The sequence below is a fragment of the Pelophylax lessonae genome, assembly GCF_965119305.1.
Source record: "Pelophylax lessonae genome assembly, chromosome: 13".
In the NCBI taxonomy this organism is placed as follows: domain Eukaryota; kingdom Metazoa; phylum Chordata; class Amphibia; order Anura; family Ranidae; genus Pelophylax; species Pelophylax lessonae.
Genome location: NC_138780.1, coordinates 181,370,332 through 181,395,834, shown reverse-complemented (window position 1 = coordinate 181,395,834; position 25,503 = coordinate 181,370,332). Strand labels below are relative to the sequence as shown.

Here is a 25,503-nt window from a genome sequence, read left to right as displayed (position 1 = left end):
CCCTGACGTCAAACAGCAGATCACAGGCAAGATTAGGGTTTTTCATTTCTCTTATTGCAGCAATTAGCCTGGGACTGTATAAAAGGGCTACAGAGAGGGGAGGGAGGCAGAGGGGAGATCTAGGGACAAAAAGAGATAGCGGAGAGAGGCAGAGACAGGAAGGCAGAGGTAGAGTGAGGGGGGACAGTGCAGGTCACACAGTCCACCTTGGTCTCTGCAGCTTCTCAGAAACTTTTTTTTTCTTTTTTTGCAAACTTTTTGAGTGATGAAAGACCAGCTGAAGTTTTTACTAGAAGCAGAGCAGCGTGCAGACACCTGTCCTAGCAGCTTCCCACTATTATACTGCAAGACATTCATTCCCCTTGAATGAAGGAAGAGGGGGGCAGGTAGAGAGAGGCAGCACCGAGGGCACAGAAGGGGAGGGAGGTGCTGCCACGCTGCCAACATGGGTCTGCTTAGCGTGGACCTGTTGATCACTCTGCAGATCCTGCCCGGCTTCTTTTCAAACTGCCTCTTCCTCGCTCTCTATGACTCTGTCGTGTTGGTGAAGCACGTGCTCCTACAGCTGAACCGGTCCAAATCCAGCCAGGGTCAGTGGCGCCGGATGCTCACCCCTGAAGGACTGCGCTGTGTTTGGAACAGCTTCCTATTGGACGCCTACAAACAGGTAAGCGGGGAATGAAAAAAAAGGGCGCCACTTTTAAAGGGAAAGTTGCAGAACACCTGTGTGAGAAGGCTGTGACGGAAGGAGCCATTCCCCATACTAGTCCCACAGCAGCCAAAATAAACCAGAGGATATCCAGACAGTAGTGGGCAGTACAGAAGAAGGGGAAAAGCTGCTTCTGTCAGAGCTTTCTCACACAGGTGCCTCATTTTACAAGCAACATTCCTGTTTTTTTCCATTGCAAGCTTTCACTTATGATCAACAGACATAAATAAATGCAAAGATTGAAATATTGGGGTGGATTTACTAAAGGCAAATAGACCGTGTACTTTGCAAGTGCAGTTTCTCCAGAGGTTAGATTACCCAATCACATGCAAGGCAAGAAAAAAAAAATGCATTTTTGCTTGCACATGATTGGATGATGGAAGTCAGCAGAGCTACCCCTCATTTACGCAGATCTGGGGCACCTGCACTTGCAAAAGTTCACAGTCTATTTGCCTTTAGTAAATTAACTCAATAGTTTTAACAAACATTGTACTGTGTCAGTGTAAAAAGGAAGACATTATATGGTAACTGATAATCGTTATGATATAGAGATAGACTGAACATATAGTGCAGTGGACAGTAGTTCAGTACAGTGTTTTATGGATGACGGAGCTGTGCTGATGGCTACCAGGTGAAAAGTGAAATCTTTTACGAGCTGGCTGAATACATTTATGGGGCAGTTGTTGTGCACACTTGGCATCCATGGTGTGGTCACATAGCTTAGGTGGTAAAAGCAAAAGAGAAGATAGACAGTTGTGATAAAATGGTTGTTACTGCAGAGATTTACCAGCATTCAGGAAAATCTCTGCACAGCAGCATTACTTCCCCTCCAACAGAGAGAAGGGTAAGAATATTTCAATGCTCATGAGCTGCATTTATGGGACAGGACAGAGGCACTGCGGCTGTCAAGTGATCACTCACCACCACCAGATCTCACCATGTATGACCTTGCTCTATACTCACACCTAAGCAGTGACCATCAAACAACAAAAAAATCATAGAAGAGTGCGGAGTTCCGGTTATATACACGTGAGCCCAGGTGCTCCTGATGGGCTCTTTCCCTCTGTAGCAGCAGCTACACAAAAGATGAGAATGCACGTTAAAGCCACAGTGACACATAAAACTCTCGACATTATAATAATAATAATAATCAGCATTCCCTCCGCTGAGCAGAGATTGTACATTCCTTGGGCTATTAGGCATAAAAGGCAGCTCATTGCCCGGAGGAATGTGTAGTTTATGTAATAAGTAGTTTGTGATGAGTGCCGTGACTCCAGCTCTGCTTTTTTTAATTGCGTTTTTTTTTGTTTTCCCCGCTGCTTTGATAACTACTCGTGCAGATTGTTAAGACAAGACTGTCATGTGGAGCTAAGCGGATGTTTTACCCCTTGCACCATGTGTGTCCCGCGTGCTCTAAACAGACAACGAGCACCTCCGAAATGCTGGAAAGGATTAGTGGGTGCCTGGGAAAGGCGAGGAGAGAGCAGCTGGGGTGATATTTATTGGGGGGAGGGGACGGTGCAGGAATGGGGACATTCACATCATTAGTCAGTTCATCTCATTAAAGCTGCACGGAACCTAATACAGTAAGCCCCATACAGGGACAAGATTGCTTAATAGACCAGTGTCATACACCTACCAACCTAGTTTTGCATTACTGCAGCCAGAGCGGTTAGGTGATGATTGGTTGCTACAAGTGGCACTAGGTAACATTTTTTAAAGAGGACCTCGGGGCAGAAATAAAAATTTATGATGCATTTTGTCAGTTTGTTTTTCCAAGTCCTCCCTGTAACATAGGTTTACTACCTGTCGATCCTGCCAGTAGATCTGTTCATTTGACACTTCCTGTAACTCAGCGACAATGCTGTTCGTCCTACAATGAAATCACACAGCAGCGTTGACTACCGGTGGACGAGGGAATCTTAGATTATGCAATTTTCGTTCCTTTCACCACAGTTGGAAGGAAAGAAAATGAGTGGAATCCCCATCAACATTGGCAATCCCTCCTGCAGCGCTATGATGTTCTGCCAGCAAGGAGACTTCCCTGCTGGCAGTAAACAATGACCAGTGTTGCCGGCTATAGCCAATGGCAAAGATTGTTAGGGAAAAACCCAACAGGCTAGTTAGTTGTACACAAAAGTCGATGGATTGACTTGTGAAGAACCAGGGTGCCCATACATGGATTGAAATTTGATTGGTCCCTGCCGACCTGGCTGAATTTCAATCCAAGTATGAAGCCTACTGTCAGCTGATGTCACAGAGCCAGTCCAGGCTCGGGAAAAATAGCGACCATATTGTCAGGATCTGCCCACATTCCTGGACTGGCACCTGGCTCAGCCTCTCCCCCTACCCGCCCGCTCCCGCCCCCTCCACAGCCCAGCGATCCATTGAGTGTGGGTGGGCAGAGTAGAGAGCCAGTGGCTGACTCAGGGAGCTCTGAGAACCAAGCGATTAGCTGTGTTTGATCGTTTGGTTCTCAGCCTTAGAGCCGGTGGGGCACAGATGCATCATCATACTGATGCTGCATCCAGTAGGATTAAAAAAAAATTCCCATACTTCTCTTTTTAAGCTGGCCGTACCCACTTACCAATCACTTAATTGCCACATCCCCACTAAACAGTGTGAATGGCTGAATCTCTTCTGTTGGCTATTGACAGCCGTGTCTGGAGCTTTCAGAGAGCCTGAACAGTGACTGAAGCCATTTAGCTGCAGTCACTGTGTGGTCGACAATTTTCTACCAAGCTCCTAAGATTTTTTTAAATAAGTTTGAGATGGGTGCTGCAAGCACGGTCACTAATGGTTAGAATTTTGACTAATTCCTGTGAAATTTTAGTCCTAAAATTCTAACTGTCAGTGGCCCTGCTGGAAGCTTAAAGCTGCCTACATGCAGCGCAAATTCTGTCTAGTTCACCAGGAATTTAAGCTGTGGGTGGCTCCATTGGCACCACTCCACCCGACATCCTTTGCTCTGAAATTAAAGAAGCTAGGAAGAAAACTGTCGACCAAACAGTGACTGCAGCCGCTGTTTGGGTATTCTGACAGCCACCAGCTGTCAGACTTCAACAGCCTTCAGCCAGAGGTTTGTCCAGCCACTCTTGTTTAGTGAGGATGGGGAAATCAACACTTGTTAAGAAATCTAAGAGTGTATGGCCAGCCCTAGGTGGATGTGTGGGTTTGAAATGGATTCTAAGTACTAAACAAAAACAATTAAAGCTCAACTATAGCTAATACTTTTAAAATTAAATATAACAGTTTTATTTGGTTTGGGAAAAAAAAACAACTAAAATTCTACAGAACAGAAGCAGACTTTTATGAACCCCCCCTTAGCAGTGTTCTATGGTTCGTCCCAATCCCTGTAACTGTCACTTTTGCTGGACAGCTTGGCTTGTTACAGGAAGATGGAAAAAACATCTACTGGCAGGAATCAAGAGGCAATATAACTATGTCGCAGGGAGAACTCAGGACAAAAAAAAAAAAAAAAAAAAGCCCTAGTGACAAACTGCATCTTGTGTGCCGTTCTTGCCCAGAGTTTCAACGTATTGGATAAATCTTCTTCACAAAGTGCGGTAACCCAGTTTCATCTTTATGATTGGACTTCTGAATTGAAATGTGACTTTGCACTTCGTCTGACCTCTTTGTTGACTAAACTGGCATATAAAGACTTGTTTTGTGTTAATACACCACGTTTATCATATTTCATGAAGGTCGGAAGCTGTGGAAATGCCCCAGGCTTGTCCACCCCCAACCAATGGTATGGCCCTTTAAACCTACGCAGAGTTTTTCTCTGCAGGTTAGAGGAGGAGATCTGTAACTCTGTGTTGATAGAAACAATCCTGGGCACAAGTCATTGAAGCACCTGTAGCTTGGCACAGGGGCAAAGTACCTCAATGATGCCCTCTGCTGGCAGCTTCTCACAGCTCAGGAAACTGTTGACATATGAACAGAGTGCGGATTGATTCCAAATATAACCATTTAGCAGATCAGGATGGGTAGTCAAATATCATGAGAAATGTAAACGAACCGAACAATACAACAGAGTATTTTTTATGAAGATAATTTGTTAATGTGATGGCAAGGCAGATGTGCAGAAATTCTATACCCCCAGCACACAATTCCATATGTTCAGGATGTGCTTACAACATGGGGAGGGCTTGAGTCGTAGATAGACATCAAATGTCAAAAAAGTACATACATGTGCATTCTCATACCAAAATCAGAGTGTTTGTTGTACAGATAATAAGTACACGTGAATTCAGATACTAAAAAACTTTGTCAAAAAGTAACACTTATATAAAAAGAACCAAACTATATCCCCGGCACCCATGTACAAATTTTGTATGACAGAGAATGCTGAGCTGTCAGCAAACCATACAGGACATGCAGTACGCGTATGCTGTGTTTGTATGATGAGCGTTTATAAGAACAGTCACCAGGAGGTAGGGCGGTTGGGACCATGCGTGTCTGGCCAGGCCTGTCCAATGTTTATTGGCACCTGATATGAACTGTGTTAAGTGCTCCTTCCTGGGAAATCATCAGAAAGCTTCTCATATGGAGAGCACCAAACTGTGGACCCCTGTACACATCTTGTAGAAAGCTGGCTGCCAGGAAAGTACACAGGGCATGTAGTATGTGTATACCTTGTATCAGAGCCACACAAGGGGAGGATGCCACCTGTGAAGGCCATTTGTTTCACCCTCCATCATTAGTTGCCAAGTTACTGGTGGTCAATACTGTGCAACAACACTGGTTGCAAGGGCGTAGATGGCCAGGCTGCATTGCATTGCTGTTATGGTTCAGACGGCCAAAAATGCTGCTTTTGACACTCCAACTTCAGCACCATCCCTCACAATGCTTCAATGAGTGCTGCATAACTGGCCTCATGAGCAGTGCGACCCTGCCTTGCATGAGCATTTGTAAAATAATACTGAGGGTCGGACTATGTGTGACAAGGGCATAATTCTAACCTTCAGGACCCCAGTGCAAGAAACCATGAAGGGCCGCCTGATCGCCGGGCACCTTTCCCGGAGACCCAGGGCTCTTTCCTCTGGTCCAGGGGCCCTTCCCTTCAAGCCCAGGGCCCTTGCCACTGTTCTCAGGGGCCATTTACTCCCATGGCGGGGTCCTTAACAAAATCCGGTTCACACGGTGACACAAAGTCGCATGACAGGTCAAAACACATTCAATGGAACTCAAGTTAAATCGACAAAAAAAACAAAAAGGTTCCTACACTACTTTTCTGCCAATTTGGTGTGATTTTAGTGCCATAGACTGCATTGTTTAAGTGTTACTAAACCCAGGAGCCTGCATTCACTATATCTGGTCTCCCACAGTACACAAATGATGGAAATGCAATTACTTTAGTAAATATAAACTGTTAAATACCTATTCTCATCAGTAGTATATAGCAGTCTTGTGACTTCTATCAGTGTCTGGTTAAAGCTTGTAGGAGGAGTTTTCATTCTACTCTCACTGTCCTATGAGGCTGCAGGTACCCTGTCCCTGACCCTCTGTCTGGACAGTGCTTATTGGCCCTGTGCTGATCACATGCACTCTCCCAAGAAAAAGAAAAAAAAATTCTCTAGCAATACACACCAAACTGACTCCAAAGGCTCTGTCTTATAAGGAGATGGCTTGGGGACAGTGGAAGATGGGGAGGATTAAAACACAATCAAACAGTCTTTTTACACAATGCAGAGGATTAATCCTAAGGTTCCACACTGAGTATACAAGCATGCTTTACTGCATATACAGACTGATTTTACTTTTGTGGGTTTAGGAACACTTTAAATCACTAAAGTTGCAAGCAAGTCACAAGGAAGTCTCAAGAAAATTGCAAACAAGTCACAGGACATTGGGGACAAAGTAGTGTGAACCGAGCCTTATGGTCCCACAGCGCCCCTCACAGTGATTGTACGCCAGGGCCCAGTCAAAAGTATGACCCTGATAGTTCCACCACTGATGTGTGACCAGGCGCTGTCCATTGTCTATTGGCACCTTAACCCAAACTGTGTCATGTGCTCCTACCTTGGAAATCACCAGAAAGTGTTTGTAAGAACAATTAACAGGCACTGCCCGGTGTTTACTGGCACCTCCTGTCTTCTCAGGGCAGTGTAATCTTCAATTTTATAGACATGTGTATTACCTCTTTTGTAACAGGTCTATAAATTAGGCTTCTAAATTATCCATTGGGTCCAATGAGCAATGATCACACTTCGGCCACTGCAGTAAAAAATGCAACTCTTGGTGGTAGAATACAATAATTTATTGAAAATGTGAGAATGTACAAATCGAGCCAACGCGTTTTGTGGAAACTGCCTTCCTCTTCTTCAGCACTGTTGGTATGTGCTAACGGAGATGCAAAATGCCTTTGTCTTTGCATTTCACTACCCGGGATTTGCCATCCCAAAGAATCTGGTACTACCGCAGAGTCCCTCCATCCCCATTAGCACATACCAACAGCCCTAAAAAAGGGGGTGGCAGTGCCCCCGAAACATGTTGGCTCGATCTGAAAATTCTCACACTTTCAATAAACAATTGTATTCTCCCACTAGGTGTTGCATTATTTTTGACACCAGGCGCTCATTCCTTTTCATTCAAGCATTGGTTCTACTGAAGCGACGGCTCCGTCGTATCAGTAAGGTACCAGCCCGAACATCCTAAGGGAGATCAGCACCACCACTTACCGGTGAAACCACCCTTTAACTATTAGCAACCATTTTAACCCTTCCAGTGCGATCTCTAGCTCTAATTAGTTACTTTTCAACTGTCTGTAAGGGAGGCAATCTGTAAAGGGAGCATTCTTTTGAAGTGGCCACCAATATAAGGAGAATTCTTCCAGTTGACCACCAATGTAAGGGGCATTTTTCTCCCCCAATAATAGTCAATGAACTGGAAAATTATTTTCTTACACTGCCTTACAGTAGCAAATGTGCCTGGATGTAAAAGGTTCACTTACTTATTCAACAACGCAGGGAGCAACGTACAAAGTAGATGAGCCACATGCTCAAATTACAAGTAAAATAAATTGGGGCTGAAAATCTGCTCGGTGTGTCACTAAATTGGCATACACAACCTATCCCAGTTTGGGCAGGGTGTCTAGATGCATGTGTCTGGCAAGCTTCATTAATGGAAACATTTGTGTGTGCTGAACTAGAAGTACGAGACATGAAGGGGGACAGACCGAAACCATAACACGGCACTTGGACAAACAATCAGCACATCTACTGGGTTCTGCTGAGTTCATTGAAGCTCCACACAGATCTGCAAACTGAAGCACAGAATGTTTCGGCATCCCTGTAAGGTTCGTGAAGTTCCCATGTAATTGGGAGAGTTCCGGATCTCTGGCTCTGAGCGTCCCGTCACACAGCTGAACTTCACAAAACGCTGCCAAACCAGCTTCATTAGACTGCGGAGCACCGAGTGGCAGGCAAGAAAGTTCATTCATCCTCAGCCGGTGTGTGTGTGCGTGCAAACCGCACAATGGACAAGACAGATTCATACTGCATGCCAATATCATGTGGTCCCAGCCCGTACCGACACGCCACAAACGCTGCGCTGGTTCTTGGTGTTTTGGTATCACTGGAGCATAATTTTACTATAGTGGAAAAGAAATGGAGAGACTGAATTGTTAACTTCCCCAAACTGGCGGCATTGGAGGGTAAAGAGATAACACGTCTGCTTGGCACGATTATGGCTTCCTACCTTGGACTTTGAGATACTGTGTGTTTATTACATTATTGCTGAATAAGGTCAAAATGAAAAAAATAAAAAAATAAAAAGAAACTGGCTCATAAAGTGCTGGAGCATGGGTGGAGCGGTGACTCTGTTTTCGAGTAATATCTTGGCATTTGTTAATGGGTGAGATCCAGGGTGTCTCCAGGGAACACATAAACCGTGCTGAACCTGCCAGCTGTGCAAGAGCTCCCCTTGGGCAGAGCCGTCTGCGTTACATTATAGGAAAAAAAAAAAAAAAAAAACAGCGCGGGCTCGTTTGCAGGAAAATCTCAGCCTGGGCCTACGGAGGGGACAAGCGGCAATGCGACCAGAACAATCCGTTACCACAAAGCCGCAGACAGTTTAGCCTTCATTTCCACACAAAAGGTACTCGCTGCAATGTAACATTTTCCCAAGAATAACACGCTTTATTTTATGCCGTATTCCCAATACAGATTTGTAGCTTATACAGGTGTGTCTCCATAGCGGAGGGAACATTTCCAGCTCATTATGCGGTCGCCAGGCAAAGACGTTTTGCAAGGCTGTGCTTTCTCGCTGGTTTGCACTGCGCAGTGCGCCTGGACCTGTATGCTGCTAGGAGTATAGACTGCTACTATCCTGCTCAACAAATGTAAAAAAAAAGACATACACTAAAATCTGATATAACTACAATAAGCTAATGTGATTTCAAAAGCCATTTTTATTAATAAACCGGCAGCTTTCAATAAAATAATCCCTGTTGATCTTGCCATGAGGTTCCCGGTTTAGGCACTTCCAGTTAAAGGGTGACAACACTCTTACTCTGTCTCCCTATTGTGCTTCTGCATTATCACCCTTTCACACTGGCTTGTAATGGAGACTACAAGTCTCATGTCTTGCAAGCAAGACCTACTGGTGTCACCATTTGAAAACTCATCCAAAAAAAAGCCATCCAGCCATTGCTTCAAACAGGGGGGGGGGGGGGGGTTTAAACAGGAAGAGGATGCAAAGAGGCTACAGGATCGACATGTAGATGTAGCATTGGAACAAAAAAAAGACATGAAAATTGATTATGATGTACTGTGCGCGAAGGTGCACTTGGCGTTAACTAAATGTCACCCAGTATATGGCTACATCTACTTTAAAGCCAAAAAAAGAAAAACTACCTTTAGTCCCTCCTCCCCTTCTTACTGCAGAGCATGCAATAAATGCTTATTACCTCTAGGGGATGAGGAATAAGGCCCAGTTTATAGTGGTGCGACATGCGCTCCAACTTTGAAAGCGCATGTCGCACCCCATTAGGTGCAATAGAACAGTTTTTATAGGAGAGTCTTGAGTCGCTCTGACTTAGAAAAAGGTTCCTGCATTACTTTTGGTCCGACTTTGGCACGACTTGAATTGACTTCTGTTAACAACTTCAGCTCCGGAAGATTTACTCCAGGCCATTTTTTGCGATATGGCACTGCATTACTTAAACTGAAAATTGTGCGGTCATGCGACGCTCTACCTAAATAAAATATTTGTCCTTTTTTTGAAACAAATAGAGCTTTCTTTTGGTGGTATTTGATCCCCTCTGCTTTTTTTTTTATGAGCTATAAACAAAAAACAACCAACAATTTTTTTTTGGGGGGGGGGGGGGGCAATTTTTACTTTCTGCTATAAAACACATCCAATAAAAAAATGTAGAGAATGAAATTTCTTCGTAAATTTAGGCCAACATACAGTATATTGTGCTACAGATTTTTGGTAAAAAAATATACCAATAAGCATATATTGGTTGGTTTGCGCAAAAGTTATAGCATCTACAAACTATGGGATATATTTATGGAATTTTTATTTTAGTTTTTTACTAGTAATGGCGGCGATCGGCTACTTATAGCGGGACTGCGATATTGCAGTAGACAGTCGGGATACTAACACTTTTTTGGGGACCAGTGACACTAATACAGTGATTAGTGCTAAACATGCACTGTCACTGTACTAATCACACTGGCAGGGAAGGGGGTTAACATCAGGGGCAATAAAAGGGTTAACTGTGTGCCTAGCCAGTGTTTTAGTGTAGAGTGGGAGGTGCTTTTACCAAAGGAAGGCATGGATCGATCCCCCTGCTTTGCAGAGACACAGGATCCATGCCTTCTGTACTGACAGAACGGCAATCTGCCTTGTTTACACAGACAGACTGACATTCTGCCTGTGTACCAAACGATCAGCAGGTCCGCGGGACCTGCTGATTGGCTCCCGCTGCGCAAAATCACAGCGGGAGCGAGCCACTGGTGGTGCACACTCATGCTCAATACCCGCAAGTCCGGGATCACACAAGTCATGCCGAAAGTTGCAGCAGTGTGAACCGGACCTTAGTAGTAATTCTTGCCTTACTCCAGCGATCTCTTCTGGATTGTGGGTGGACCCTCCCCATCCTCCAATTACGTACAATGCAGGGGACATGGTTCTGCATTATACTTGATGAAGTCTTCATGTGAATGTAGCCCAGAGCACCTTGTATATGAGGGAGCCTGCCAGGAAGGAACAATGTAAGCATTACACCTGATCACTAGTGTTAATGTGGTTGTAAAGTCAGAAGGTTTTTCAACTTAATACATTATATACATTAGGATAAAAAAACGGGGAAAGGGGTGCAGATATTAAAGCCGATCCCCCTGCAGTGCAGCCAGAGGAAGAAAAGAAAAAGTAAAAGCTGGAAGCACTGCACAAGACTCACAAGTGTCAGCAATAAGGCAGTACTCCTGGCACTCGCAGGTGCCCATGCCCCCCTTTTTAACTGATGAGGCCTGGGCCCAGTACAGGACTGGCTGTGCTGCCTTATCAGCGGCCTTGCACAGGGGTAAGTACAGCGGTGACCAGGGTGTGGGGAAGTGAATTGTGTTAATTAGTAAGTGAACTTACCCCTTAAAGAGAATTTAACCCTAGCAGTGCAAGAGAGACGGGGGGTAATCCACTGCAAGGGTCATTTTTTTTTTTGTAATTCCTGGCGTTCGGCTTTAGAGTCCTATTAAATTGGTGCACCTAAAAAATGTGTTTCAGGTGAGTTTTCTGGTTTCCTGACTCCCAGCATGCATCTAAAAAAAAACGAAATAAAAAACAAAGATGCAGTGCATTTTTCATGCGTTTTTGATACATTCTCAATGGACTTATGAAAAACTGCACAAAAGATGCTGCATGTAGGATTTTTCAAAACACAGTGCACCCACAGTGCAGTAATGTGAACAGTTAAATATGATTTAAAGAGAAAAGTTTTCATAGGCTTTTGTTGTATTGGAAAAGTGCGTTTTAGCACAGCAAAAGCACACCAGTGCTGAAGGGGTCTTAATGAGCACAGGTGCACCATGCTGGTTAATCCAAGACCTCATAATAGACACTCTACGATGTAAAGACGTGCCCTATACCAGAAACAGTGGAAACGGGTGAAGTGCATTGCGCTGTACCATAGTGTGATGGCAATATAAAAACTGCTGATGGGAAGAATCGCAGACACGCTGGCAGCATCAGCGCGGTTACTGTACGGAGCTGTGAAACTTGGACGGCAGTTATGGAGAGAGGGAGAATTTGGCTTGGCTTTACGCTTCTAGCATAGTTCATTTCAATTGTCTTTCTCAAGTGAAAAGACAGCAGTTTTGGTTTTGGGCACAACCAACCGCTAACCTCATGGAAAAAAATGCAGCCAGCCAAATCACTCTTATAAAGCAACATGCAGTCATCTCTCAGTGGAACGTCTGTTTCTATAAAAAGCCAGCCCTGTATATTAAACCCTTGCCCAATGGGAAACAGTTCAGATAGATAAGATCCATTACACAATGATAAGAGCAAAAACAACCAGTATAACCTTTCAGTCCAGAGTGCAGTCGGCATGCACAGCATTGTACAAAAAGGGCAAATAGATTCCTTATCAATAGTGACTGTGCCGTTCTACCTTCTTCTGCCAATCTAGAATATAAGTTAGTGATTTTTTTTTATTAATCATATAATTTTTTATTTTATTTACTAAAATGTTAAAATTGAATTAAGCAGCAGTTTTATATTAAATGGAACATTATAGGAGATAGATACTAAGCTACATTGTGAATTTTCACAATCTCAAAATATTTAATCTGACCTCCGTCCTTCTATTCAGTCTTGCACAGTTGTACCGGCTCCTCTCCTGGACTGAAATGGCTTACTCTGATTTCACTGCACACTGTGAGCTTCTCACCATGTGCATTAGAAGTTGCAGCAAGTCAGATAGAGCCCTGCCTCATTTCTGGCTGGGAGGATGTCAAGGATATGGCCCGTTTCATTCAACGGATTTGAGTTTTTTTTTTTTATTAACCCCTTTGCGCCTAAGGGTAAAACAAATCTAAATGCCTAAGCACAATTTTGAAGCTTTGACATGTGTTTGTAAAACCGTACATATCGTACCACTACTTTGTGCATCCATGTGGATTATGGCACATTTTTTTCAGGACAAATTGGGCTTCTACTTGGTGGTAAATAGTAATGAAAATCTTCAGATTTTTTTTTTTTTATTTGGTTTTATCAAAAGGAAAACTGGCCCAAAATAGTAAAAAAAAAAAAAAAAATATTTTTTTTTTTTTTTTTTTTTTTAATTTAGTTGTATATTTCTTCCTACTACCATAACCTTCCACCAAAGAACAACCCAAATTAGATTCTCCTGCTCCTGACAATCGTAACGATACATTGTTTGTACTCGTACAGCCCAAAAACAATAGTGCCCATTTTGCTTTTTTTTATCCTACCTAAAACACACGCAACTCTGCATGGAAACAAATCAGCTTCCAGATTTTATTGCCAAAGCTTAATTGAACAAGCTGAAGTTAGAAGCTGATTGGCTACCATGCACAGCTACACCAAATTCTGAGTGCACCAGTTTTAGTAAATCTCCCTCTAACTGACACTCACACTAAAAACAAAAAAATAATTAAAAAAAAATAAATAAAAATATTGGCCCGATTCTTGACCCTGACCTTGACCCAAAAACTAACCCTGGCACTGACCTAGATCAAACCTTGATCTAGGTATTTTTTTTATTATTTATTTTTTTTACACACTTTTTTTTTTGCATCTCTCTCCTCCATTTACAGATAAAGAAAACACAGGGGCGGGCTTCACAGTGACTGATCACTGTGATATCCAATGAGAAACTATCACAGCAATCAGGTGACCCAGAATCTGGAGATCTGGGTCCCGATCGTTAATGTGGGGCCCGGGGGCTTTCTGTGAGACCCCAGTCTCTATGCTGGGAATGCGCCGTGTGGTGCGCTCCTATCACAAATATAGATACGCAAACATGCTGCCCCACGGAAAAAAGGCCCAGTCTAGTGAGACTGCTTATTTGCGTATGGTCGGCGTGAAGGTGATAATGGAGGCTCAGCATCACATGTGGGTGTTATCTAGAATGGTCTGCATGCAAATACAGCCTGCCTAGGAATGTCTGCTCCTCGATGACCAGTGAAGGACATGGAGGCAGTAAAGTCAGTGGTACCCTGAGTTGTGCCCACCCCGCTCAAATTGGATGATTTCTGAGCTGTTGAGCTCTTATCGTTTGGAGATTATTAACGTTTGGCTTTTTACAGAGACACAAGTACCACCATGGAGCCAATCTATCTCCAGTAATACGGACCAATAGCCCTGAATAAGGGCCTCCGGAGGCAGTGCCCCAAAACGCGTTAGCGCGATTTGTTTACTCCTGATTCTCAAAAAAAAAAAAAATGTATATCCTTACATCAAGTATGTCATCGCACCAGACACAGAGTGCACTTCTTTTCTCATTGATATATCCCTCCTACTCAAGTGACATCATGGTCAAACCAGTTTAGGTAGCTACCTATACTTCCAAAAGGGAGTCATAGACCTCCATTTATCCACGGTAATCCCCAAAGTGGTCGTAAAAGCTAAAGGTTTTTTATCTTCATGCATTCTATACTCACCTGAGACCCCTCAATCCAGCGATATGCATGAGAGCTTCGGCTTCTAGGGACTCCCACTCCTCATTGGCTGAGACAGCAGTGATAGAATAGCTATTGGGTCCTACTGTTGTCCATCACAGCAAGTGAGCCAGAGTCGGGGCGGACAGAGCAGCGGTTTTAAGTATCTTATAGAGCAAGCACGCACCAGTGACCCCATAGCAAGTGGCTTGCTATTGGGAGCACTGGTCAAGGGGAGGAAGCCACAAGCGCCGGCGGGGGACCCGAGAAAAAGAGAAACGAGGCTGGTCTGTACAAAAATGGGATTTTTGACTTACAGCAATATCCATTTCTCTGATGTTCATTGACGGACACCGCTTCTGATCTCCATAACTGTTGGGTTATATTGCTCCCTACAGGAGTAGGACAATATAGGCAGAAAACATAAACAAAGCAGTTCAACGCCTTGAGGTCCAGAATTGGATGCACCTTCCCTTCCTTCCTGGGAACTGTAAACAGGTTTGAGTAAAACCCCTGAAAACATTACGAAGTCGGAACCGGGGCAATCACCCCTTGGTGCAACAGGTCTTGTACCGCCCCAAACAGACCCTGTAAGCGGTCTGGGGACAGGCGCGAGTTGGAAGGAAAGAACCTTGCCGGGGGACAAGAGCAAAACTCGATCTTCTAGCCGGACCGAATGAATTTGTGGACCCATTCGTCTTCCACCAAGGAAGTCCATGGGTCCGGAAACCAGCAAAGCATTCCCCCCACCCGATACAGGTGAGGGCACACCTTCATGCTGAAGGAGCCTTGTCTGCGGGTCTGGAGAAGCCCTCTCTCAGTTAGCCAGACCAGGTTCTTTTGGATCCTCCAGAGGAGGCCCTGAAAGGCTTAGAGCCCTTGTCAGTCGACCCCGAGGGATGAAAAAACTTCTTATGAGCCAAGAAGAAAGGCCTGCGTCTACGATGAGGTCCCTTGCCCTTAGTAGTCTGCGGAAGAAAGGTACTCTTCCCCCCGTGAGACCGGTGGAACAGTCCACTTCTTAATAAGGGACTCCTCACAGGAGTAACGCCTAGTAAAGTGCTTAGAGACCCCAAGGGGACGCTTTGGGCGCCCCCACTCTTTAGTATCAATTCTGTCAAAATAGTCTGTCACAGCTGCAGTCTCCATCTTCAAGGTCTCACGCACAGATACAAATCAGTGCTTCCACCATCGCCTATTCGTGTGCAGTTGCAGACATGGAGGAATCATCCTCGCTATCCGAATTCCAGGCGCATGGTCGCAGACCCAGCAGGGTGACCCACGTCCGCAGTGGCCGAATCAGATTCAGGATCTGATAAGGCGGAGGCACTTTTTGCTAGCTCGACGCCCGAAAGCAACCTCCACTCGGGACACAAAGGACTCCAGGACCGCCATCAGTGTATCGATGAATGGTTGGGACCCGGAGGGTCCCGCAGTCTCATAGACGGGATCAGGTGGGGAGAGTGCTCCAAACACTCCATGAGTCACCAGGGGGACCCCACAAAAAGTGTAAAACACTGCAAGGGACAACCACCACCGTGCTGAAAGTACCACCCAGTCGCCAGACACAAGCACCAAGTGATCTTTAGCCGAGAGGGAGAGAACCCCACCAGACTCATCACCCAGCAGAAACAGGCACCTGCAGCCACCAGGATAATCTGCACGTGGCGATCACACGTGGCGATAAGGAAGTGAAAGGATGCAGCAGTCAGCACCAGTAGATGAAGAGGGGCTCCCAACGCCGAAATCGCCGCCCACAGGGCTCCACTGTCATGGCTGCCGCTATTTTTAATGGCAAACTACTGTAAAATGACTGCCGGACTACACAAACATGGCTGCCGTGCATAGAAACACACAGGCTACAACACAATGGCGGCACCACGAGGCTTACAGGGACCCAGGAGGGAACCCAAGCCTCAAGGACAGACCTAGGCAGGACGGGGGGCCCTGGCAGGAGCCCCCACCAGGTACAACCCCCCCCAAACACACACAGAGTCAATCGTCCGGTCGCTGGCAGCGCCCCCTGGCCCCCATCGCCAGCATGGCGCCCTGCCCCCACCCCAGGAGGTGCATCAGACCACCCAAACTGCCCCAACATATGTGGAGGGGGGGGTTGAATGGGGGACAGATAAAAAAAGGGGGATGCCTGACGGGAAGGAAGGGGAACCCGGGGGTCTGACCATCCCTAGGAGGGGCCCACTCCAGACAGAACCCCTCTGCATCGAAATGGGGGGCTGTTGGCCAGGAGGAATAATGCATGCAGCGTTTAGGAGATATTTACACTACATATAGGTATAGGTAAAAAACAGGAAAGGAAGTTTACTTCCTTTTTAATACCACTTTAATACAGACTAAAATAACAAAATTTGTCTAGAGCGGTCCTTAGCTCAAACCAACCACTCCCCCAAACTGACACCCACCCATCAAAGCATTTTATTATCTGCATATTTCCTCCCAAGATCAAGCCCACTGCTTGCACCAGGGCTCTTTCAAGAAGCTAGCTACAGCACCTTGTTGGCCCCTCGCATTGGCCAGGATCTGCCTGCATTACATAGAGAAGCACAGAGACCAAGGTATGATGTCACTGGGTCTAAAATAATGTAGTGAAAGGAGGAAACAGGGAAAGCAAAATGAGCAAAATAAACTTTAAATTTGTTTTTAGCTTTTAGCTTTTTAAAGCCTTGTTTTATTTTAACAAACGTGTTATATTTACCTGCTCTGTGTAATGTGTTGCACAGAGCAGCCCAGATCCTCCTTTCTCGGGTCCCACGTCGGCACTCCTGGCTCCTCCCTCCTACCGAGTGCCCCCACAGCAAGCAGCTTGCTGTGGGGGCATCCAAGCAGGCACACAACCGACCCATTGTTCTGTGTCCATTCACACATGGAGCCACAGCTTGGCCCTGTCCCCTCCTGATTGGCTCAATGGTTGTGACTGACAATGGCTCCCGCTGCTGCCAAAAGCCAATCAGGAGTGTGAGTCCCCAAAGAGGCAAGGCTCTCGTGGACATTGCTGGATCAAGAGGGGGCTCAGGTAAGTATTAGGGAGGTCTGGAGGGCTGCTGCACACAGAAGGCTTTTTACCTTCATGCATAGAATGTATAAGGGTAAAAAAACCTTGTGCCTTTACAACTACTTTAAAGCTTTAAAATTAGATGTAATCCCAATCACTAAAATCTCATAGAAGTGTAAACATGTAAGAGTTATTTTGAATCTGCAGCTTTCATTAAAATAATCCCTGGCAATCCTGCCAAAAAGGCCCTTGTTCGGGCACTTTCTGTTATACAATGCACTATCCCTGTCCCCCAATTGTGTCCATATAGTGTCACCCTGTCACATGGGCTTCCCATTGAGACTACCCACCCAATGAAACATTATACATCTATTTGCTGAAGTGTATGTAGACAGAAAGCGGCTGCAGGATATCAGCAGGAACATGTGCAACAAAGGATAATAAAACAGTAGAAAACATGCATTTTATTCTTAAAATAAACATTGTTTATGATATGCAGTGCGCTGAGCCAACTAAATGTCCTCCGCTTTTATGTGTACTTTAAACTCCTTTGCACTTTTGGTCACATTTTGTGACCATACTCCAAAGTGAGAAGATCCACTGGTATGGAAGTGACTGAGCAGTCAGGGACACGTTCAGCATTTTCACATAACTCCAGACCCTCAAATGGCAGCCCATCAACACTCTTTGCATCCACAAGACCAGATGTGTAGTGATCAAAGAAATGGCCAATATATAGAAAAAAGGGCAGAATGAGCAGCTCCAAAATACTTACCGTATTTCTGATTGGTTGCTGTGTTCCTGCACACCACTGTGCCTAGTATTATTGTAATTTACTCTAGCAGAGTCCTATACATTAGGAAAACCTGTACCAAAGTTTCACCTGTTCGCTAAAGAGACTGTCATCAGACGACCATTCATTCTATCAACAATCTACCTGTAAGATTAAAGGAGTATTTACCATGCTATGCATATTATTTTCCCTTAAAAGCCTTTCTTATGTGGAGACATTCAAAAGCCCAGAGACTGCTGCTGGGCACCACCACCTTGGATGAGATATCGGCAGCCCTAGCAGACTTAAGTGGGTTGTAAAGGCAGAAGGTTTTTTTTATCTTTATGCATTAAGATTAAAAAAAAAAAAACGTGTGCAGCAGCCCCCCTAATACTTAACTGAACCCCATCTCTATCCAGCAATGTTTGTTCATGAGTGCCTCAGCCATATGGGATTCTCGATCCTGATTGGCTGAGATACAGCAGCCGTGCAATTGGCTCCCACTGCTGTCAATCAAAATGTTAGCCGATCAGGAGAGAGAGGGGGTCAGGCCGAACGGCAGCTCCATATCAAATTTGATACACAGAGCTTCTGCTCGGCTCGTTTGCCCCCTAGCATGCTGCTTGCTGTGGGGGCACTCAACAGGAGGGAGAAGCCAGGAGCACCAAAGAAAGACCTAAGAGGAGGACCTGGACTGCTCTGTGCAAAACCACTTCACAGGGCAGGTAAGTATAACATGTTTGTTATTGTAACAAAGAAAAACAAGATTGTACAATCACTTTAAGAGCCGGTTCACACTACCGCGACCAGAAAGTCGCCCCATGAAGGAGCGACTTTTTAGCGTGACTTTGAAGAGACTTGTTTAGAGACTTGTAAGAGACTTGGAAGAGACTTGTGCACTACTTTGAAGTGACTTAAATGATAGGCGACTTTGTCTGTGGGGAATGCCTGGCTAATCTTTTTCTTCTTCCTGGAAAGTCTGATCACAGTCGCTTGAAATAAGATAAGGATCCGACTTAGAGGCAACTTCCATTGAAGTCTATGTGCACAAGTCGGATAGAGGTCGCCTTGAAGTAGTACAGGAACCTTTTCTGAAGTCGGAGCGACTTCATTAGTGCATATTAAGACGGCTCTCATTCATTTACATTGAATTTGTGATGACAAGAGACTTGGGGCGACTTGAGGGCACACAAGTCGTGTCCCAAGTCGGAGTAGTGTGAACCGGCTCTTAAGCTGCCATTCTGTAGCATTCCCCTTTGCTCTACCCAACAGCTACATAAAAGGTTATTTAGGGATGGGCAGAGGAGTTAGGCAAGCGCAAACACGGTAATTAAAAACTCCCAGAAGAGGAGGAGACTATGACATACAAGATGGGAAGAAGCTGTGCTATAGAACTGACTCCTTCTGAAGTCGTTTTTCTAGAAAGATCAGAGGCACATTGCAAGTAAATAAAAAAATAATTTGTGGAAAGGAAAAACAAAACGCTGCAAGTAAGCATTTACTCTCCATGCATACTAGGTGAAAAAAAAAATGCTCCTGGCAGCAGCTTTTGACCATTTATTTTCTGCTTCTAGAAGCAAATAGTGTTGTCCTATGGTCCATGCACACTATTTTAGCCTAGAAGCATTTTTTTTTTTTTAAGCTTCAGCTTCTAGGAGCAGTTTTTTGGGAGCGATTTGCCTGCAGAAAAAAAAAGCTGAAAGCTCATAACTGCTGCTCAATGGCTGCAAAAAAATATTATAAATGTTTTTCTGGCATTGTTTTTTTAAGTTTAGAATGTGCATGGAGCCTTTAAATAAATACTTTTTCTGTGCATTTGCCTGCAGTTTTCTTTTTTCTGCAGTTTTCTTTTTCCTGAGTCCACAATGCGCAAAAAACAAAACAACATAACTGAACCAAATAAGTGAGCTTAGGATGTGTCTAATACTCCGGTCCAGTAGAGGACTCTTCACTGAACCCCCAAGGGTGCAAAACACCTGAAAGAAGCATGGCACACTCGGGTACACCTAGCCAAAGGTTTGGCAGACTCCGCTTCTCATGATCAGTTAACACCAACCAATGAGTGCTCTGTGGGAGGGGGGCTCTCCTTGAGAGAACCCTTAAAGCAGGGGAGGAAGGAACCACACAATCTCCCCCTAGACTTGAAGGACAGGCCCAAAGACCCTACCATCCCGAGAAAAAACACACACATAAGTGCAAAGTAATGCACACAGTCAGCAAAATAAATATGGTTTTGGTTGGTGACCGGGTCTCTTTAGAAAATGTTGTGTCTGTGCCTTACAGCTTACACAGAGCAAAACAGGACAGATCACTGTGTCATAGGACAAACATTTTTTTTTTTTGGTTCACAACTGCTCTCCCCTATGTGCTGGACCCCAAGAGGCACAGGTACATAGTAAACTTTAGAAAGTGGTTACAAAACCATTATGCGGCCAGATAGGAAGCCTCTGTGCCTGGTAAAAATATGACAATAGACAAGGTCTATACTCCCTGTCCTAAAAAAAAATTGAAGAAAGTGCAAAAGAAAAAAAAAAAATTGAAGAAAGTGCACAAGAAAAAAAAAAAAATTGAAGAAAGTGCACAAGAAAAAAAAAAAAACTGTGGGGTAAAAAACATTAGCTAATATTCCTAAATATCCTGAGCTTCCTCCTGCAGCGCCTAGGTGAGGGTAATGCAATTCTCCTTCCATCCATATCTCAGAAAATGTGGAGTAGCCCAAATCTCACAAGAAGATGATCCTGCAGCATCCTCTGGCGTGATTTGATTTACTCAGCATTCCCAGGGAACTTATCAAGGAGGATTAAGTCAGTCCATACACTACAGAGATCTGGAACAATAAGTGCAACTATTTTTCCCTCCACTGGTCCGTTTTAAGACTGTTATGCAGCTTTTAAGAAAGGAGGATGAGGTCCACGTTAAATAAGAGGTCAACTGTAAGCCATCATGTCAACTGTGGACCATTTTGTAAGCGTGGTAGCCGTAGGGTTAAGCCTAGCCCAATAACGATACAGGAAAACATTGCCTAAGGAGGAAAATATGAACAAGAAATGGTGCGTGCCAACAGCTTTGGTGTTCACGATGCCGTAAACTTTTAAGTACTTTTCTCACAAAAGTTTTCCAAAGCCCATGTGGAGCGTGAGAACAGAGCGTCACTCGCTAGCCAAAAAGGGAGAGTCAGATGGAAATGGTTTGGCCACGGTGCGGGGTCAGGATGCGAGCAGCTGATGACTGAGTCACACTGGACAGCACTACTCATCCACTCACCCAGGACCCAACGTTCGGGGAGCCTTATGTCAGTCAAGTCAGCACAGGATTGGGGTGGGGGGGAAGGTGGGGGGAGACTAAATACGATCTAAGCTGCCAAAAATGAAAATAACAAATGCATAGACTTTTAATGCAGAAATTTTTGTGGCTTGTAAAATTCACAAAATACAACATTAGGTAAACAAATTTTTGCTGGGTCTGCAAAACCAGCCGTTACATGATTCACCTGGCCTCGATAATCTGTCTGTATTGTTCCCAAGCCTGTGGAAATTATAGTTAAGAGAATTGAGGTCATGTACAAGCTGTACAATGCAGACAGTATTAGATGACCCATAGTCATGGGGCATAAAGAAATACTGACCAATCAACTTTCCTCTGTGATGAAAACAGCTGGAATAAGCCTCCGCTTACCACTAACAGATGTTCATATTTAGAATGGATAATCTGATGTATGGAAAAATAACCAGTGCAGTGATAGAAATAAAAGAGGATTTCTGGTTTGTTGTTGTGGGTTAACGTATTTCAAATATCCTTTTAGGTCCCATTCACACTTGTGTGTTGTGGCTACATGTGAAAACATGAGCGTTAACCAGGGTGGATAAAAATCAATGAATTTAAAAAACAAAAAAAAAAAAAAAAATCAGATTTTTTAATTTTTTTTTTCATTTAACCACTTCTGGACCGGAAGATTTCCCACCTTAATGACCAGGCCATTTTTTGCGATTCAGCACTGCGTTACTTTAACGGACAATCGAGCAACGCTATACCTAAATAAAATTGATGTTTTTTTTTCCCCACAAATAGACCTTTATTTTGGTGGTATTTGATCACCTCTGCGATTTTTAATCTTTTCCGCTATAAACAAAAATAGAGCGACAATTCTGAAAAGAAAAAAAAAAAACAATATTTTTCACATTCTGCTATATAACATTCCCAAAAAAAAAAAAAAAAGTTTTAAATTTTTAGGCAAATTTGTTGTCTGCTACATATTTTTGTTAAAAAAAATTCCAATATGCGTATTTTGATTGCTTTGCGCAAAAGTTATCACGTCTACTAAGTACTCGGTCCAGTGGACTAGGCAAAGCTGGATCACTCTCAGCTCCAGAACATTGATTGGTAACCTGGATTCCTCCAGGGACCAGACTTCCTGAGCAGATGACCTTTCAGAGAACTCCACCCCCCCCACCCGGACAGACTTGCATCCGTGGTGACAATTGTCCAATATATAGGGAGGGAGGATTTTTCTTGCTTGAGCTTCGGGGACCGAAGCCACCAGACCAGGGACTCCTAGGTCACCCGGCTCAGCCGGACATGAATGTCCAGGGAATTTGGATTCTAGTTCCATTTGAGAAGGATTTCCTTTTGGAGGATCCTCATGTGGAATTGAGCGAGCTGGACCGCCTCAAAGGATGACACCATCGGTCCCAGAACTCTCATACAGGTCCGAAGGGACGACCATTGCTGGACAGCAACAGCTGAACCGCAGTTTGGAGTTTTTGGAATTTTTCCAGAGGCAGAAACATCCTGGCTGAGGATGAGTCCAAAGTCAGGCCCGGGTAGTCCAGTCTCATGGAAGGGACCAAGGACGACTTCTGAAGGTTCAGAATCCACCCAAACTCCTCCAGAGTTCTCATAGTGTTTTCCAAATTTGTTTCCAGCACCATAGGATACTCCGCAACGGAGAAACAGATCATCCAGGAAACCCAGGACCGATATCACCCCGCTGCCGGAACAGTGCCAGGGTCAGAGCCAACACCTTTGTGAAGACCCGAGGAGCAGAGGCGAGATCAAAGAGCAATGCCACAAACTGCTAGTGATCCTCTCCCACAGCAAAACGGAGAAACCGTTGGTGTCCTGCACAGGATGGGACGTGAAGGTAGGTATCTTTGATGTCTATGGAGGCCAGGAAACCCCCCTGATGTAGGGAGGCTTCCACAGTGTGAACCGATTCCATCTTGGATTTTTGAACTCGCATGAAGAAATTTAGTGCTTTCAGGTCCAGAATTGGACGCACCTTGCCTTCCTTCCTGGGAACCGTGAACAAGTTTGAATAAAAGCCCTGAAAACGTTCTGCACACAGGACCAGAACTATTACCCCCAGTTGAACCAGGTCCTGAACTGTCCCAGAGAGCGCCAGCAAGCGATCCGGGGACAGTCGCACATTAGAAGGGGAAAACCTTACTGGAGGGACGGATCGAAACTCGATCTTGTAACCGGACCGTATGACCTCTTGAACCCATTTGTCTGGTATCCTGGATAGCCACAGGTCCGGGAATCGGCAAAGACGCCCCCCCACCCCAGATACGGGTGAGGGCGCACCTTCAGGCCCACGGAGGTCTTGTCCGCAGGTCTGCAGAAAGCAGGCTTTTGTTTGCCAGACCAGGGTCGCTTGGAACCGCCCGAGGGAGTCTTGAAGGGCTTTGCCTTACCGACTGACCCTGAGAGAATGAAAACACTTTGTGTGTGCTGAAAGCGACGAGGGTCCTTACCCTTGTTAGCCTGTGGAAGAAAAGGTACTCTTTCCCCTGTGAGACTCTTAATGATGTCATCCAGGGTAGCTCCAAACAAGCGATGTCCTTTAAAAGGAAGATCAGTCAAGGCATTCTTTGAAGTCTGATCCACAGACCAGCACTTCAGCCAAAGTATACGCCGGAGGACCACTGCCGAAACCAACAGTCAGCCCAATATGGGAGCAGTGTCCAGCATGACATTGCAAACAATTTGCAGCCCCTGCACCAGCTGGTCCAACAGCTCCTCAAAAGGCAGAGGGAACTTGTTTCCCCTCCAGGTCACGGCGTAGTAACTTAGCCCATTCAGTCAACGCTTGCGTGACAAGGGCAACCGTAAACACCAGTCTCCCAGTGAAGATCCCGCCAGGGAATACATCTTGCGGGCCACAGCCTCCGCCTTCCTATCCTCCGGATCCTTAAAGGACAGGGAATCCTCCACTGAGATAACGGTAGCCTTAATCAGTCTCGAGACCCGAGGGTGGCACCATCCACTTCTTTATCAGGACTCCTCAAAAGGGTAGCGTCTAGCAATCTGCTTAGGCATCCCAGGGGAATGCTTTGGACGGTCCCATTCATTTTTGAGCATGTTGTCAAAATACACGGGAAAAGGGAAAAACCTTTGCCGCTCTGGATGGCTTGTGAGTGCCAAATGTAACCAGCCGCATCCTCCAATTTCAGGGTCTCACGCACAGAACCAGTGCGTCCACCAGCGCTTTATCCTGCGCGGCAGTGGAGGTAGAAAAATGTCATCCTCACTGTCAGAGAAGACAGGGCGTGAGGTAGCGGACCCAGCAGGGAGACCAACGTCTGCGGTGTCAGACTCAGAATCTGAGACATCAGATGAGGCATGGGGTAGGCGGAGGTAATTTCTCAGCACCTCGCTCTTTCAAGGCCACCTCCAACCGGGACACAAACAATTCCAGGACCGCTGAAATGGCATCTGTAGACAGCTGAGATTTAGAAGGCCCTGAGTACTCCTTGAGGGGGTCAGATGGGGACACATGTCCATGTTGCACCAGGGGAACCCGTCAGCCAAAGTTGAAAAAAGTGACACAAAAATTATTATTATTTTTTTTATTTAAGCGTCCCACCCTACCACAGCGGCCCCTGGAGGTCAGGCAAAGCACACTGGAGACCCCCAGCAGAGATAGAGAGAGACCCCTTACTGTACCAAAGATGCACCAGGAGGCCCAGAATGGCTGCACAGCACATGTCAAATACAATCTCGATCCAAAAGGGGAGGATCTGCAGAGCAGCCCAGGGTAGTGGGAGGGGTTTTGCCCACAAAAACCGCCTCCAGGAACTCCCATCCTGATTCTTATTAGAAAAAGCCACCGCAAGATGGTTGTGCCGGGTGTACCAAGATGGCCGCCGATCTCTCTCAGCACATGAGGCTACAAGAAAATGGCAGCCCTGCGCGGCCTGCAGAGCACTGAGGACCCTCCTGGGGAACCCCCAGACTCCAGAACGGGATCGATTGGAATGTGGGCCCTAAAGTGACAGGTAGAGACTCCCCTCCGCAAGAACGTTCGTCTGTCGCCAGCGGCGCCCCCAAACCAACCCCACATGCGGCCTGCCGCATGGTCCTAGCCCCCGGGAGTAGGCCC

The 25,503-nt window shown here is 45.3% G+C and overlaps 1 protein-coding gene across 1 annotated transcript in view; it reads left to right on the top strand.

Annotated features, from left to right (window-relative positions):
- The first annotated feature begins 435 nt into the window (after positions 1 to 435).
- Positions 436 to 25,503, top strand: part of DIO2 (iodothyronine deiodinase 2) — a 49,171-nt gene continuing 24,103 nt past the window's right edge. Inside the window, exon 1 of the mRNA XM_082275295.1 lies at positions 436 to 667. Within this exon, the coding sequence (XP_082131421.1) occupies positions 446 to 667 (222 nt within the window). The 5' untranslated portion in view covers positions 436 to 445. The remainder of the gene's footprint in view (positions 668 to 25,503) is intronic.